A 14,982-nucleotide genomic window follows, 5' to 3' on the forward strand; every position below is an offset into this window, starting at 1 on the left:
CAAAATGCATTCATTTGCTGATTTTGCTTCCCAGTGTTTGGCCTAAAGTTTGTCCGCGAATGAAGTTTGACTCGCCCAATGAGCGTTGAATTTTGACGGAGAATTTATGCCGAAGCCAAACCGGGGAAGTGCAGCGCCGTCAGTCAAACAAGCTCACAGACAGGGCCATGGTCTTCAGACAAGGACGGCGTGGAGATCCCAGACCCGGGACACATACGGCGCCTTAAGCAGAGGCAGGAGGGCACCAAGAATTTTGAGACACGGTCAAGTTTGCCACCTCGCTCCCCCAAAAGGGTGTGACCACTTCCCCCTGGCAGCAAACTATTCATTCGGAGAGGGCTGACAGGTCCTGGGGTGTGAAGGGCTTCCAGGGTGGAGACGGTGACTCAGTCACTCCACCTATACGGCTGGGAGGGACAGCAGGCAGCGGACAGCCTCGGGGGAATGTGTCACCATGGAAACGCAGCCGTTAGCGACAGTGTCAATGCAGTAAGGCAGCACAACCCATAGTTCAGGTCCAGAGAGTAGAAATCCAGACCAATATTTTGTTTCAACCAGCCAATTGAGTACTCCATGTCTGTGACTCTATATACTCAACTGGTTGGATGAAACAAAATCTTGGTCTGGATTTGTACTCTCTGGACCTGAACTACCCACCTCGGCCTGTAGGTGAGTGTACACCCATGGGCAGAGGTATTGCCGTGTGGTGGGCAGGTGGGTGGGCGTGGTCTGTGGGGCCAGCTCTTTGGGGGGGAGGTGGTGGTGGTGGTGGGGGGGTGTGGCCGTATTGGGAAGCAGCAGCTGCAGCGGTCGCGCTGCCGACCCCATTCAACCTCACAGCAGGTGTCGCGCAGAACCCCGCGCGGGCCGCACACGCACACACACGGCCGCCGCCACAAAAAACAGGGCCAACCTGGAACTACTTACAGCGCAGAGATGAACAAAGGAGGCGGGAGCGAAATCAGAGGAAAAATGCACCCCTTTCAAATAACTCTCACCACAATGCCGCAAAAAAATCTTAAATTCACCCCTAGAAACGACAGAAACCTGGTCTCTTTCTCTCGGAGCAGTCAAAAGTTTCTTACAATAGCACAAATAGAAAACATTTTAGATAAAAGGTTCCAGAGCCCTTTTATAAGAGGGACCTCACACTAAGCTGTGTGTAATTCTTACCAGAAACTGGTTTATTTACCAAAAAATAATAAGATGTAATGCCAAAGGCTGTCCTACAAATAAAGGGGCAAGAGGGAGGCAAACAGAAAAAAAATCACGATAAAGCGGAAAGTTTCTTTCGCTCGCGCTTGTTATTTTATTGTCGTGTGTTTATGCGACGAGGCCCAGGCCTCGCATGCGGGTGGAAACAGACTGGGCCGTAAGGATTCTCGCGGGCCGCCACAAGAAAGAAGACAATAAATATGTAAATCTAATTTAGAAGTCCGCAATTACAACCTCTCCTCGCCTATTTGGGAATTCAGCGCAGGGTTCGGCTTTCATTATAAAACAATATTAACATTTTCCGAGCAGCTGAATGATGACTCTAGCACAAGCTGCCACCCACGTTGCTGAAAGAGCAGCTTCCAAACACAGGCACTGGACTGTAAAGCCTCGGGTTACCCCTACTGTCCCTTTCACTTAAGGTGAAATAAACACGTCCTTTCTTCCTGTTCGATCAGGGAGAAGGCTTTACATAGTTAATTCTACGCCTGGGCCTTCGACGGGCTTCGAACTCTCCAGCCACCGCTATCAAAATGGCCGCTCGTGTTTCCATGTAGGGGCGGATCCGGTGGGATCGCAGTGTGGAGCCTGGAATCTTCCGAAGACTTCGACTCCATGGGAATCGGTATACGGAACGCCAAACTGCCGATCTTAAGCTCCGCCTCCCCGCACTTGCCACACGCCTTGTTCGGTGATCGCTTGCTTGGTGCGCCGCTTGCTTGGTGCGCCACTGCGTGTCCCCCCTGTCCTATCCATCCATGCCGAAGGTTCTGGGTAACAGGTCCACAAAGGGCTGCCACCATTGCCTCTATCTCCTCCCTATCGAGGCTCGTTCTGTGGAAAAATATTAGCCGGCGATTGTAAAAGCAAAGGTTGTGCGACAGACTGGCGACTCAAAAGAGGTTAAGCCACAAAAAATAACAAATTAATGCCAAAAGATGCAAGGCACACTTTAAAAAAACTCAACAAAACCCCTTAAGTGACCTGACAGGTCATGCTGCCACCACCACTCACGTGACAATCGGGTCAAAATTACTACTTTGAACTATATTTGTGTAGTACCGTGTAGTATTTTTAAAACCCCACAAAGGATGCCGTCGAGAGCGTTTGTAAGACGGCCCTTGTGGGTATGGGGCAGGCTTACGGGGGCCTGCGGATTTACCCAGAATACAGTACACCAAAGTATGTGCATGGAGTAGTGTTATACGGGGATTATCCAAGCAGAGCAGGAAAGACTTTAAACTAATCTATAATGGAATGCCACTCTCAAGCAGCAGGCCTGGGGATGAGGGGAGCAGATCCAAAGAGCATTGCTCTCTGGAGCACAACACGGGCCATTATTCTTTTGTGCGGCAATTAAGGGATGGATGGGAGATGAGATGAAACTACTTCTGCTAAAGAATCGGCAAAGAAAACAAGGCCGGGTGCTTTTTTTTTTTTTTTGAGGAGTATCACAAGACAAAATTTAAGGACGACCAGAGGGAAGAAAAATCAGGACAGCTCTGGGGACGTCGCCTGCTACCTCGGAAGTGGTCGGACGAGCGCCTTTCCCATTCGCGGCACTGGTGCTCGGGCGCTCTAATGGCACTGGGAAGCATCTGGTTATATCTCAATTGCTGTTTGTGTTACTGGAGGGATTCCACTGTAACCCCCCCCCCCCTCCCCCAGCCCCCCCGAGTTAAATTTCCCAAGCTGTTCTCAATAGCAGAGAAGAAAAGGAGAGGAAAGAAAAAGGCAAAGCGGGCTGAGGAGGGGGGGGGGGCTGCTCAGAGAAGGAATCAATTACACGAGGAAGACGGGGACCGGGCCGAAAGCAGTAAATTCAGCGCAGAGAAAGGCTGGTCAATAACTCAATACAAATGTGCAGAGGAGGCAGTTGTGAGAGACAGAGCTGCTGGGGAGGGGGGGGTCGTGGGGGGTTGTTGCTGGCAGGGATCGCAATAGGCGCAGTTTTAATTAGCACTGCATTGGGAGTGAAACAGTGGAACTGTTGTGGGCAGGGGGGGGGCACAGCTGCTGCATGGCACATACCCGGCTGACTGGTCTGGGTGGGCAGGGCTCACCCTCAGTGCACCCCCCCCCCCCCCACCATCCCGTGCCAGCTCAGGTGCCCCCACCACAGGAGAGAGGTTGAGCCCGGCCCCATCGCTCGGCGAGTGTGGCCAGTGCCCTGGCATCAAGTTCCGGGGCACCGCCTTGCCAGGCTCCGACGGGAGGCGGACGGCTGAGGCGCTGCGGAGAGACGGCAAAGAGGCCTAAAACACGGAAATATAGCGCGACCCGGCTGATAATGCTCCTTATGGATCAATATGGTTGACATAAAGAGGTTAACGTGAGTACCTCTAAAGTAATGTTTATATATGTATACACACTCCTTTTCTGATTGGACATTGACAAAGACTTTCATCGACCAATAGGAAGCACGGGAGCTGCCTACTGAGGTAATGGACCAGTGAAATTTTTTTGCCTTTGGAAATTCTTGTATGGTACCACCAAACTAACTGTACATACATATAACTCACCATAATCCCCCCCTCCCCCCATGACAGACATCTGAAATGATGACTGAGCGTTAAACCAGTCTTTATGTTAAGCTCCCATTTTTGTTGTATATTTATGTCTGTATTGAAAGTTCTTGTTATTGTCATTGAAGCTCATGAAATGGTGTTTTGTTACTGAAAATTGTGCTGGACCTCTGACTTAGAACAGAAATCTGATGTGGACCTTTGATCAAAAAGTTTGAGAACCCCTGCTGTAAATAATAAGCACTTCTGCATGGATAAATTGATCAATGAATGCATGATATTGGAATATATGTTAGTATACATTACACAATACGATATGTGGCATCTGTTTTTTTATTTTATTATTAGTTCTACCTAGTCAAAAACAATCTGCTAAATGATTTAAATGGGGGCGTCATGTGGCTCAGCAGGTTAAGCTCTTGTGACCAGAAAGCCGTCAGTTCAAATTCCGTGGTCATTGGGCCCTTGACCCCCAGGAACTCTCTGATCCCTGCTATCTAAAAAACATATAAACAAATAAATATGATGCATCAGCATGCTAAACCACACCAAGGGCACAGATATTACAACCCAAGTGACCCTGAGCTAAGCTAGGAGCATGAACGAGCCTGATAGCAAGCTTCTCTGGTGTCGATCATGCTGCACATCACGGAGAGCCAGCTTCCGGGCGGTCTTCATCTGGTTGCAGCATGGGAATAACATTTATGTTAGAGCTCGACATGTTTTTTTTCCCCAGACTAAACCGTTTCCCTGATTTCGGAACACAACAGCGCCGTAAACAATGGCGGACAGTTTTGTCTACAGTTTTGTTTATGGGGTAGTCTGCGACGTCTCTAACGCTGTAAACGAAAGCCTAATATTTATCTCGGTATACTTAAAAGATGTCCAGACAGATATAGGTTTTGTCACAATCTTTGAAGATGTGTGCTTGTATTTAGGTCGGCTAATAGTGCTTAAAGTACAGCAACGATAACTCCAGAATATCCACATTGACTGAGACTTCAACAGTATGACCAGTTGTACTACCTATACATCAGTAGGAAATGCATGTACTCTGTTGCCAGCTATTACAAACACCTGTATAGGATTAAGGAAACACAAAGTTAAGCTCACTAGAGCCTGACTCAATTTAAACCTCTTGCTGTGCAGAGTGATGAGAGACAGACGGCTTTAAAAGCGTGAGACATTCTTTACTGCAATACATACCACCTAATTTGAAACTATGTATTTGTTATTCATTTCAATATGCTGGTGGTCGCAGTTGTGCAGACACACATTGACTCGTCTCAAAAACAAGCGTCGCATCCGGATGCATTTTAGTGTGTAGCAATGCTGACCTCTAGTGTACAAAGAAGGAACATCCATTCAAAAGATATTTTATGGTCATTTTAGCGTATGGCAGTTTTCAGCTCTTTCCCTTAAAGTAGATCAACATCAGAATCGAGTTTATTGGTCACGTGTGTTCACACACACGGTTGTCAGTTGTTACATTTCGTACGAATACAAAAGCGAACACTAAACTACCTTGGAAAGTCCACCCCTGTAAACAAAGCTTGACATTTACCATCATAATAAGCCAGCTATTCATAAGGCTACCCTGTCCCCATTCTGCAGTTACAGTGCATTTGTGATATGGAATTATGTCTGCTCAAAAATAACAAGTATTTTTAAGTTACATTTTTTTGAGTTACTCCCTTCAGTAGGGCTGTCAATCAGTGTATATTTCGTGACTATTTTATCATAGAAATATACAATTTGTGATCAGCGAAGGTACAAAATGGTCTATTACTTAACCAAATTATTAACTGATCATTTAGGCAGCTAATTAACACCCAAAGTGATGCAGTAGCTCATTTCTGATTATTAATTCGAAAGCTAACAACTCCAGGGCCGCGTGCTCTGTATTGTGTTATCGGCCATGCTTTCTGTGGACCTGTTTTCAGGTCAGCTGTCTCCATTGTGCTCCTCTGCTTATTCAATGAACTTCTACGGGACATCTGGAAGAGAAAATCCGAATCAGTGCGGTAAAATAATGGCAACACTTCGCGGTTTATTATTCGATCAGTCTACGCCAAGGCTGCCATCCATCCTTCTGTCTTTGAGATGCTTTTAAAAACCGCCTGAGGCTCTGTCTATCAGTAAAATATACACGTATAAAACGTGCCAGCATGCTTAATCTGAACCAGGTTATTTCAAAGAAAACTTTACAATTTCCCTAAATGCTTTAAGAAGCGATGAGCCACATACAAACTTAACAGGAATCATTACTGATATGGAATGCTAAGAAATTATAACCAATATAGTTAAAATAGTAAAAAAGTGGGACAGTTATTGCCGCCAGCTTCATTTAAGAGATCTGAACATGAGCCCAAGCTGCGTAGCACTCGGCTCCGCGGTCGCGCTCAGTGACATCACCCCGATGACGTCGACCGTCATGACGTCAGTGGAGAAGCGCCCCTGGTCGCGCATGGAGCGCGTGCTGACGCGCCATCTTCCCAGCCCCGGCTTTCTTTCCTACTGAGAACACGTTGTTAGAGGTGGGAGCTCGGGAAAGCCGCGTTACCGGCGCAACAGCAACCGCCAGGGAGCCGTCGTGGGGTGAGTTAACGAAACGTCGTGCGGGCGGCCCGTTAATTTGACCCTTTTACTCAGCCGGCTAATAAAACTCTTGCCGATGACATTTTAGTTCGCCACGGCAGCTAACGGCTAGCCTGCCGTCCCGTCCACCCCCATGTGCGTCGTGGCCAGCCGGCTCCATTCCCTTTACCCGCCCTGCAAGGCTATCCTCCCATGCAGAGGTATCCAACTGGATGTCGCCCTTTCGATTGCCTGCGCCATTCGTGTCCCTCGGTGCGGCTATGCTAAAGCGCAGGGTTTGCCGGGCGACCTGATGGATGCGGAGAAGCGGGAGGCCTCCCTGACGCTTTCGCTGCCGTGTCCAAAATGCCACATATCCACGCCCTAACTATGCTCCGTGCGGGTGTTTATTCATTCATATTTTGTGGCCTTGATTGTACAATTGACGCTTTTACTTTAATATGCGTTATTTCATTTCAGATGTTCTGCTAGCGCGGTGTTAGATAACGTTTGACGTATGTTGGGCTGCATCGTATGTTTAGTGAAATGATGTATGCAGGATTGCCAACTCTCACGCATCTGGCGTGACATTCACACTTTCAGACTAACGCTCACGCAAGAAATCTAACGGCAAATCTATTTTATTCCATTATGAACCTAAAAAATATCGGGCCAGTTTGTAAACCCTACAGATTATTTACAAGGTATTAAACTGTTATAAACATACATGTCAATGTGTGTGCAGACTTGTCTCGAGTTGAAAAAATCACGTCAGCCAGCTGACCGAAGTTGGGAGCCGTGTAGCTGACATTTTGTCTAGAAAACTGGCCTTTGCGACGTTATTGAAACTTCGTCGTTGTTCGTGTTTTTTTTTTCGCAGACCGAGCTTCGTCGTTTTATCTGTCTAGGAGAGCTCTCCACCCCTTTCGTCCTGAGAAAATTATCTGCCCTGCCAGGCGGTGAAGGAGTGAGAGGATGTCAGACAAACCGACCCGTATCGCCATCGTAAACCATGACAAGTGTAAGCCCAAGAAATGCAGACAGGAGTGTAAGAAGAGCTGCCCCGTGGTCCGCATGGGTAAGAACATACACCAGCCGTTCAGTAACTGGTTTATCAAACACTCATAGACATTTAGCGTCTGATCATCCTTATTACTCAAACGGGTTATTGGAAAGATCAGAAAACTACTACTACTTCCTCTCTCTTTAAAGATGCCTGCAAAAAAGCTACAGTGTCTTTTTCTTATTTCTTATGTATTTGGTGAATTAATAAAAATAGCCTAGAAGTTGATTGCTTACATGTCTGTGTTGTCATTTTCATTGAATCCAGGTAAGCTCTGCATTGAGGTGACACCTCAGAGCAAGATTGCATGGATTTCTGAATCCCTCTGCATTGGATGTGGTATCTGCATTAAAGTGAGTGTCTTCGCCCTCCCAGTGTCAGTCGTTCGGCGTGTTTTCTCAGCGCGGCGTGAACGCTGGAAGCGACATCCTTAGTGATGCGATGCATTCATGTCATTTATTATTTTTAGAAATGCCCGTTTGGTGCTCTGTCTATTGTCAACCTGCCAAGCAACCTTGAAAAGGAGACAACGCACAGATATTGTGCCAACTCTTTCAAATTGCACCGGTGAGTATGCTGACCGTGTCGTCCAAAATAAACAGAACTCTGTGCTTGGTGTCTGCATCTCATCCCATCAAGTCGTGGACCAGACCGTAGCCGAGCTCCGTCCCTTTGTTCTCAGCAAATTCAGGTTCTCGTCCCTCATCCTTGCACTCTGCTTGGGCCCCCGTCTTCCAGGTTGCCAATTCCGAGACCCGGTGAGGTTTTGGGGCTGGTGGGCACCAACGGCATTGGGAAATCGACGGCGTTGAAGATCCTGGCGGGAAAACAGAAGCCGAACTTGGGGAAGTACGACGTGAGTGAGGGCTGCATTTCGGCCATTTTGGTGTTCACGATAAATGATCGATTGATGAAAAAAATGCAGAGTGGTTGCTTTGAACAAACCAGAAGCCAAACCAGATACCTGCTGGGACTGAAGTGTAGATTACTTGGTTGTTCAGGCTCCCCCAGATTGGCAGGAAATCCTCACCTATTTCCGAGGCTCCGAGCTGCAGAACTATTTCACCAAGATTCTGGAGGATGACCTGAAGGCCATCGTCAAGCCCCAGTATGTGGACCAGATTCCCAAGACTGTCAAGGTCAGTGCCGTGGGATTTTAGAGGACTTTGCTGTTCTCTTTTTTCAACTGCCTTTGTGATTTTAAAAGCACTGTTTCTGTCCTCCTAGGGAAGCGTGGGGTCGATTCTGAGCAGGAAGGACGACACTAAGACCGAAGACGTGGTCTGCGACCAGCTTGGTGCGTCTCGCTCCGAGTGCGATAAACCCCGTTGTCATGGTGATCTCGAGACAGGCTGTTTTCGTTGTGCTTGCCACCCGTGCTACTGTGCTGCGTGAGCCATCTGCTCAAGGAAACATGGATATGGTTTCCTCAGCTAATATAGAACTGCTATCTGCATGCTTTTATGTTAGGATGTTAAATGAAGCTGCAGTGTTCAGGTTGCTGGGAACCTCTAGACTCGTAATTAATTTTTTTTCCTCCCTGGGGAAGATCTGACTCACCTGAGGGACAGGAACGTGGAGGACCTTTCTGGAGGGGAGCTACAGCGATTCGCCTGTGCCGTGGTTTGCATCCAGAAGGCCGACATGTGAGTCGCTGCCAGCCGGAAATGGATTCGGCCTCACGAAGATGGGACCCTTAACTATTACTTGCAGTGGTTAGCATGCTTATGGGGATGTACGGGGTTTATAATGACTGTATGTCGTGGTGTTTCCTCTGCCTCTCCAGCTTCATGTTTGACGAGCCGTCCAGTTATTTGGACGTGAAGCAGCGTCTGAAGGCTGCCATCACCATCCGGTCCCTCATCACCCCAGACAGGTTGTGTCTGTGTGTGTGTGTCTGCCTGCCTGTTACTCTGTGCCTGTCTGTCTCTGCGCGCCTGTTACTCTGTACCTGTCTGTGTCTGCGCGCCTGTTACTCTGTGCCTGTCTGTGTCTGCGCGCCTGTTACTCTGTGCCTGTCTGTGTCTGCGCGCCTGTTACTCTGTGCCCGTCTGTGTCTGCGCGCCTGTCTGTCTCTCTGCACACCTGTCTGTCTGTGCCCGTGTGTCTCTGCGCGCCTGTCTGTCTGTCTGTCTCTGCGCGCCTGCCTGTCTGTGCCCGTGTGTCTCTGCGCGCCTGTCTGTCTGTCTCTGCGCGCCTGTCTGTCTGTCTCTGCGCGCCTGTCTGTCTGTCTCTGCGCGCCTGTCTGTCTGTCTCTGCGCGCCTGTCTGTCTGTGCCCGTGTGTCTCTGCACACCTGCCTGTCTGTGTCTGCGCGCCTGCCTGTCTGTGCACGTCCGAGGCTTTCCCCTGCTACTTGTTAGTGAGGCTCCTGCATTGCACCTGGTCACCCCAAAAAAATGCAGGGAGTTTGCACAGCAATTAATCTTATGGAGGATCTCCATTTCCTTTTCCTCCGATGTGATTTTTCTGTTTCTGTTGCATCTCCAGGTACATCATTGTTGTGGAACATGACCTGAGCGTGTTGGACTACCTGTCTGATTTCATCTGCTGCCTGTATGGGGTGCCCAGCGCATACGGAGTGGTCACCATGCCCTTCAGCGTCCGTGAAGGTACTCTTTCAGATTTTATGCCCATTATGGTCATGTTTGCTGGATAGGGTTATCTTTTAGTTTTTTCTCAGTCAGAAGTTTTTGCAGCGCTGAGATTTTCTACATTTGCATGCTAACAAATACATTTACAGTTTATTCACCATTTTAGTACCTTTATTAGCAAGAAAATATCATCTTTGATTAATCAAAATTGACCTCCTCTAGCAGTTATAACAGCAGAGAAAATCTGAGGCATTCTGCCTAAAAGGGACAGTGTCTGTTACTCTGTACCCTTGTGTCTGCCTGTGATGAAACGGTTAACTATTGCATTTAAACTTAAAAGACGGCCATGAATTTGCCGTCATCACACAACCAGTTAATAGGATGTCAGACAAGCACTGTTACATACTCTTTCCATGTTATAAAGGAAACGTGTTTTATTTCACTTATATTTTCATTTATAGTTGTTCACTCAACTTTCCAATGCTTAACCGCAATAAAAAAATCTGCAGTTTATGAAATCAGTGGAAGAATGGTAAAAACCTGTGGTGTGTAAAAATGTTTTGACTGGTCGTGCAAGTTGTTGGTCTGTCCACCTGTGCTCTTTAAGCATAAATATCACGTTTGTGGGGTAATTAAGGCTAAGCCTCAGTTGTTCTGTCCCGATGGCCCGCGCCGCAGGTATTAACATCTTCCTGGACGGCTACGTTCCCACGGAGAACCTGCGCTTCCGCGAGACGTCGTTGGTGTTCAAGGTGGCCGAGACGGCCAACGAGGACGAGGTGAAGAAGCTGTGTCGGTACCAGTACCCCAACATGAACAAGGCCATGGGGGACTTCACGCTGGCGATTATAGGGGGGGAGTTCACAGACTCGGAGATCATGGTCATGCTGGGGGAGAACGGTGAGCACGACTGGCTGGGGTGGGAGGTCTGGCTCGGCGCTGTCCTTTTAAAATGCGGCTGGTGCTTCTGTGGGAAAGGAACCTTGATCCGATATGTTTTTTAGGAACCGGCAAGACGACGTTCATCAGGATGCTAGCGGGCCGCCTTAAGCCAGATGATGGAGGTGAGCGGCCTCACAGACGTCTTGCAGACGGATAGGTTCAGTTTCTTGTTCTCCAGCCAATGATGTGTAATATTCCGCCACGTTTGACATGCTGTCGTTCTCAGGGGAAGTTCCCATCTTGAATGTCAGCTACAAACCGCAGAAGATCAGCCCCAAGTTCAAAGTATGCCGCACGTCGCCTGTCCTGTCCTGGTTGTGTCTCCACGTTTTTTGTCTCCCCTGGTCATGTGATTTCCCAATCGCTGGTCTCTTAGGGAAGCGTCCGCGCGCTGCTGCACGAGAAGATCCGCGACGCCTACACTCACCCGCAGTTCATCACGGACGTCATGAAGCCCATGCAGATCGACAGCATCATTGACCAGGACGTGAGTGTGGCCGGGGACACTGGTGTGATGGGCCGGGGACACTGGTGTGATGGGCCGGGGACACTGGTGTGATGGGCGGGGTCCATCGCTCGGGACCAGCAGGGCCGCGTGTGACGACTCCTCCTCCCGTAGGTTCAGAACCTGTCCGGCGGAGAGCTGCAGCGAGTGGCCCTGGCTCTGTGTCTGGGCAAACCAGCTGACGTCTACCTGATCGACGAGCCGTCCGCCTACCTGGACTCCGAACAGCGTCTGATGGCCGCCAGGGTTATCAAGCGGTAGGTGCCATTGGACGAGATTGTCACCGCCAGCCGTGCTCAGCTAGTCACGGCCGCAAGTCACTCAGTGCGGATTTTACTGCCATAGTGGCCTGGGTGGTACCTCTAAATAGCGCCCTCTGGGGTGGTACCCCTAAATAGCGCCCTCTAGGGTGGTCTCACACTATTGCGTGTTGAATCATTTTATCCAGGTTCATCCTCCATGCGAAGAAGACCGCCTTCATTGTAGAGCACGACTTCATCATGGCCACCTATCTAGCCGACCGCGTCATCGTGTTCGACGGCATCCCGTCCAAGTGCACCACCGCCAACACGTGAGTAGATCGGACCGGATTTTGGGGCACTGCCCGCCGTTACAGTACACTGCTCATATAATGGCTCTGCAGACATTTTTTATGTATTACCACCATCAAATTAATCATTTTTTTCATTATGCGTTAGACACAATGCTGGTATAAGTGACATGTCAATAGTTACCTGTCTAGTTATTGTGAGTCGAGCCCTGGTGTAATAATGTTGCATTACTTATTCTTGAACTTCCTTGGTGACATTGTGTAATTTGGCTCCTCTGTTGCCCGTGCCAGGCCTCAAACGCTGCTTGCCGGGATGAACAAGTTCCTGTCACAGCTCGAGATCACTTTCAGAAGAGACCCCAACAACTTCCGACCGCGGATCAACAAAATGAACTCCATCAAGGTAGGAGTCCCGTTCCGGCTTTACGTTTTGACCTTTGACCTCTTGCGCTCGTCTCCATGACGATGGCCAGTGAGCCCTCTCCGTTGTTGTTTTCCCCTGCATTTTTGCGCTCATATTTCGCTTTCTGCCGTCTTCAGGATGTGGAGCAGAAGAAGAGCGGCAACTACTTTTTCTTGGATGACTAGGCGTCTCCGGTGCTCACGGTTTTACAGTAACTGCCACACTATTGCATCACGGTGCAGCCCTGGTCGCCCTTTGGATCACACTGTCCACCTACCCCGCTCCTATGTTTGCGGCTCAAATCTGCCCTGCCGTTTACGGCAGCGACGGGAAGGACGGTCAGCGGGAGTCATGACCCTTAATTTTAAGTCAGAATCTTATGAATAAAACCAACTTTCTGAACTCCTTTTTTTTTTTATCCCTTTAAAATGGTCAAATGAGGTTCGGAGACATTTATTCTGTTGCAGTAAGAGTTATGGGAACATATGAATACAGAATAAAAGGAAATATATATATGTATTGATGTATCTGAGCATTTCCCCAAGAGTAACCTTAAGTAAAATTTACTTTTGCTATGTTTTATGTTATAATTTTCTGTTGGAAATCACCTGCGCGAGAATGGAAATTTTAAAACTAAAAGAAAAACGTCCAGCACTGCAACACCTGTTACTCGCTCACATTGGAATATTTGACAAATATGATAAATATTTGTACCAAAGATGGTGTCCATCCCAAGGTGACCTCCTGCTCGATAAATGTCACAAACTGAACTCGGCGTTAAAGGTCTTTCCAGACCATGATCAGCTGCAATGTTATTCTGTCACCGGGAACCAGGCAAAGATTTTCATTTTCAAAAAAATAAAAAATACAGCTCTCAACTGTATTTTGAGTGGTTCTTATGTCAGATAGTCTAATGCAAACTTAGCCATATCAAAATCCTTTGAAAATAACGATAAAAACTTGTGACATAAACAGGTATTAACTGTATTATTGATCGATCCTATATGGAGGAAATGTTGGTTGATGGTTTACGACGTAATTAATCTAGCAGAAATACGACTTAATGATTATGCTGGATAAGCGTTTCAGCTGACGAACGTGCATATGATAAAATTCTGTCAAATTGCTTGTGTTACCTCTTTTCGTCACTAGATGGCGTTTGGTACTTCATAGTCCCCGAGCGGAGAATGACAGCGATAATGACATTGGATAGGTAACTTTGACTTATGTGACATTTTATCGTTGCGCTGGATTTTCTCAAATTACTAAATTAATAAGACATATTGGTAGCAACAGCATGACTTAACACCGGCAGTAATTCTTTTCTATTTAAGAATACTGAGATGTTAATACATCTTACCCAGCATACGGCTAAGCGTGGATTGTAATGTCTTTCATTGACTGATCAGCTAAAAACTAATGTTGCTTAACAACAGCATCCATTCGGTGTCTTAACGTGATTTTTTGCTCTGACTGCGAGTCAGTTTCTTTCAATAACAATATTCAGTTTCTCGCAAAGCACTATTGATCCAGTGAGTAACTGCCGCAGCAGCTCCGCACTTTACTGTGTTTCTGAAGTGATCGTAAAAGTAACAGAACTGTCTGTCCATTTGGGGGGGGGGCGAGCTCTGAAATGGAAGATATGTTAAGAAGTCATTGCTCTGCTCAGGACTAGGCCCAGATCTATTGGGCTGAATTGTACTGCAACGTCCACAAAAGGTTTATCGGGGTCCAGTTGACATAGAAGCAGGCCGGTCTGGGGAGGCAGAGAACGCCATGGCTAATCGCTGCCGATCGATGACTCCGCACAGGCACCGTGGACGGAGCCCGGGTTATTGGGATGCGGGGAAGAGAGTGCCCCAAGCCGTCCAGGGAAGACTGCACACTGGATTAGATGTTAACAGTTAGCGGCTATGCCGGCGATCCTTTCCAAGTTCCAACCAGACACGTCACGTGGGCGGAGGGGGCGTGACTAGTGACCAGAGCAAGTGACAGTGTTTGGTGACGGCAGCAGTCAAGATGTATGTGCCGCCCGCCAGTCCGCCCATCTAAACCAGTTCATCTAACCGGGAAAGAAAGTAGGGGGAGTTATAATTTGTTTCACAAACGATGCTATTTTATGTTGTATAAAATGCCTTTAATTGTCACTTGTTCTATATTCATATTCTGACGCATGTGAATGAAAATATATTGAATAGTGCATCTTTTTCTACTTTGATTCTATATCGCATAGCACATCTTATGCGCAATTCACGTTTAGTTTTGGGGAGACTCCAGAATAATCTAATAACCTTGTATTTCCCCGCTTCTATCTATATACACTCAGTCCTATTGTGGATGTTGAGTACCACCCCTCCCCCACCCCCCACTGGGCGAAAAATTTGTAAGGATCTAATTTTTGCCTTGTGTTCATTTTTAAACAGACGAGATGGCCACCAGGTTTGTTTCGGAACATGCTCTATTTTTGCCCTAAGCTGTGTTTAGAACACAATGCAGGAAAGGGTGACGTAATGCTCCTATCACTTACAACACTCTCTCCCAGATGTACAGGCCTCTCGCGGGGGATGATCTCATCACCTTCTATTGGAGAAACATCTGCTGCATTTTGT

The 14,982-nt window shown here is 47.7% G+C and overlaps 1 protein-coding gene across 3 annotated transcripts; it reads left to right on the plus strand.

Annotated features, from left to right (window-relative positions):
- The first annotated feature begins 6,171 nt into the window (after nt 1-6,171).
- abce1 (ATP-binding cassette, sub-family E (OABP), member 1) lies at nt 6,172-13,251 on the plus strand. 3 transcript variants are annotated; one of them, XM_072707225.1, is made up of 19 exons: nt 6,172-6,338; nt 6,427-6,538; nt 7,198-7,395; nt 7,648-7,733; nt 7,850-7,947; nt 8,119-8,236; nt 8,382-8,519; nt 8,608-8,677; nt 8,930-9,026; nt 9,167-9,256; nt 9,870-9,991; nt 10,652-10,873; nt 10,978-11,037; nt 11,142-11,200; nt 11,292-11,402; nt 11,535-11,677; nt 11,869-11,991; nt 12,262-12,373; nt 12,511-13,251. In XM_072707225.1, the coding sequence occupies exons 3-19, from the start codon at nt 7,293-7,295 to the stop codon at nt 12,556-12,558; spliced, it is 1,800 nt and encodes a 599-aa protein (XP_072563326.1). In that variant the 5' UTR covers nt 6,172-6,338; nt 6,427-6,538; nt 7,198-7,292; the 3' UTR covers nt 12,559-13,251. The 3 variants fall into 3 exon arrangements, with proteins under 3 accessions (XP_072563326.1, XP_023655245.1, XP_023655247.1); XM_023799477.2 differs by lacking the exon at nt 6,427-6,538; XM_023799479.2 differs by lacking the exon at nt 6,427-6,538 and having other exon boundaries at nt 7,274-7,395.
- The last annotated feature ends 1,731 nt before the right edge of the window (nt 13,252-14,982 follow it).

This window comes from Paramormyrops kingsleyae, chromosome 25, assembly GCF_048594095.1.
Source record: "Paramormyrops kingsleyae isolate MSU_618 chromosome 25, PKINGS_0.4, whole genome shotgun sequence".
Taxonomy (NCBI): Eukaryota; Metazoa; Chordata; class Actinopteri; order Osteoglossiformes; family Mormyridae; genus Paramormyrops; species Paramormyrops kingsleyae.

Coding starts and splice junctions, on each gene's coding strand:
- abce1 (XM_072707225.1), top strand. CDS start 7,293: ATGTCAGACAAACCGACCCGTATCGCCATCGTAAACCATGACAAGTGT. Junction 8,237..8,381: donor CGAACTTGGGGAAGTACGAC/GTGAGTGAGGGC, acceptor TTGGTTGTTCAG/GCTCCCCCAGATTGGCAGGA. Junction 10,874..10,977: donor GGTCATGCTGGGGGAGAACG/GTGAGCACGACT, acceptor TATGTTTTTTAG/GAACCGGCAAGACGACGTTC.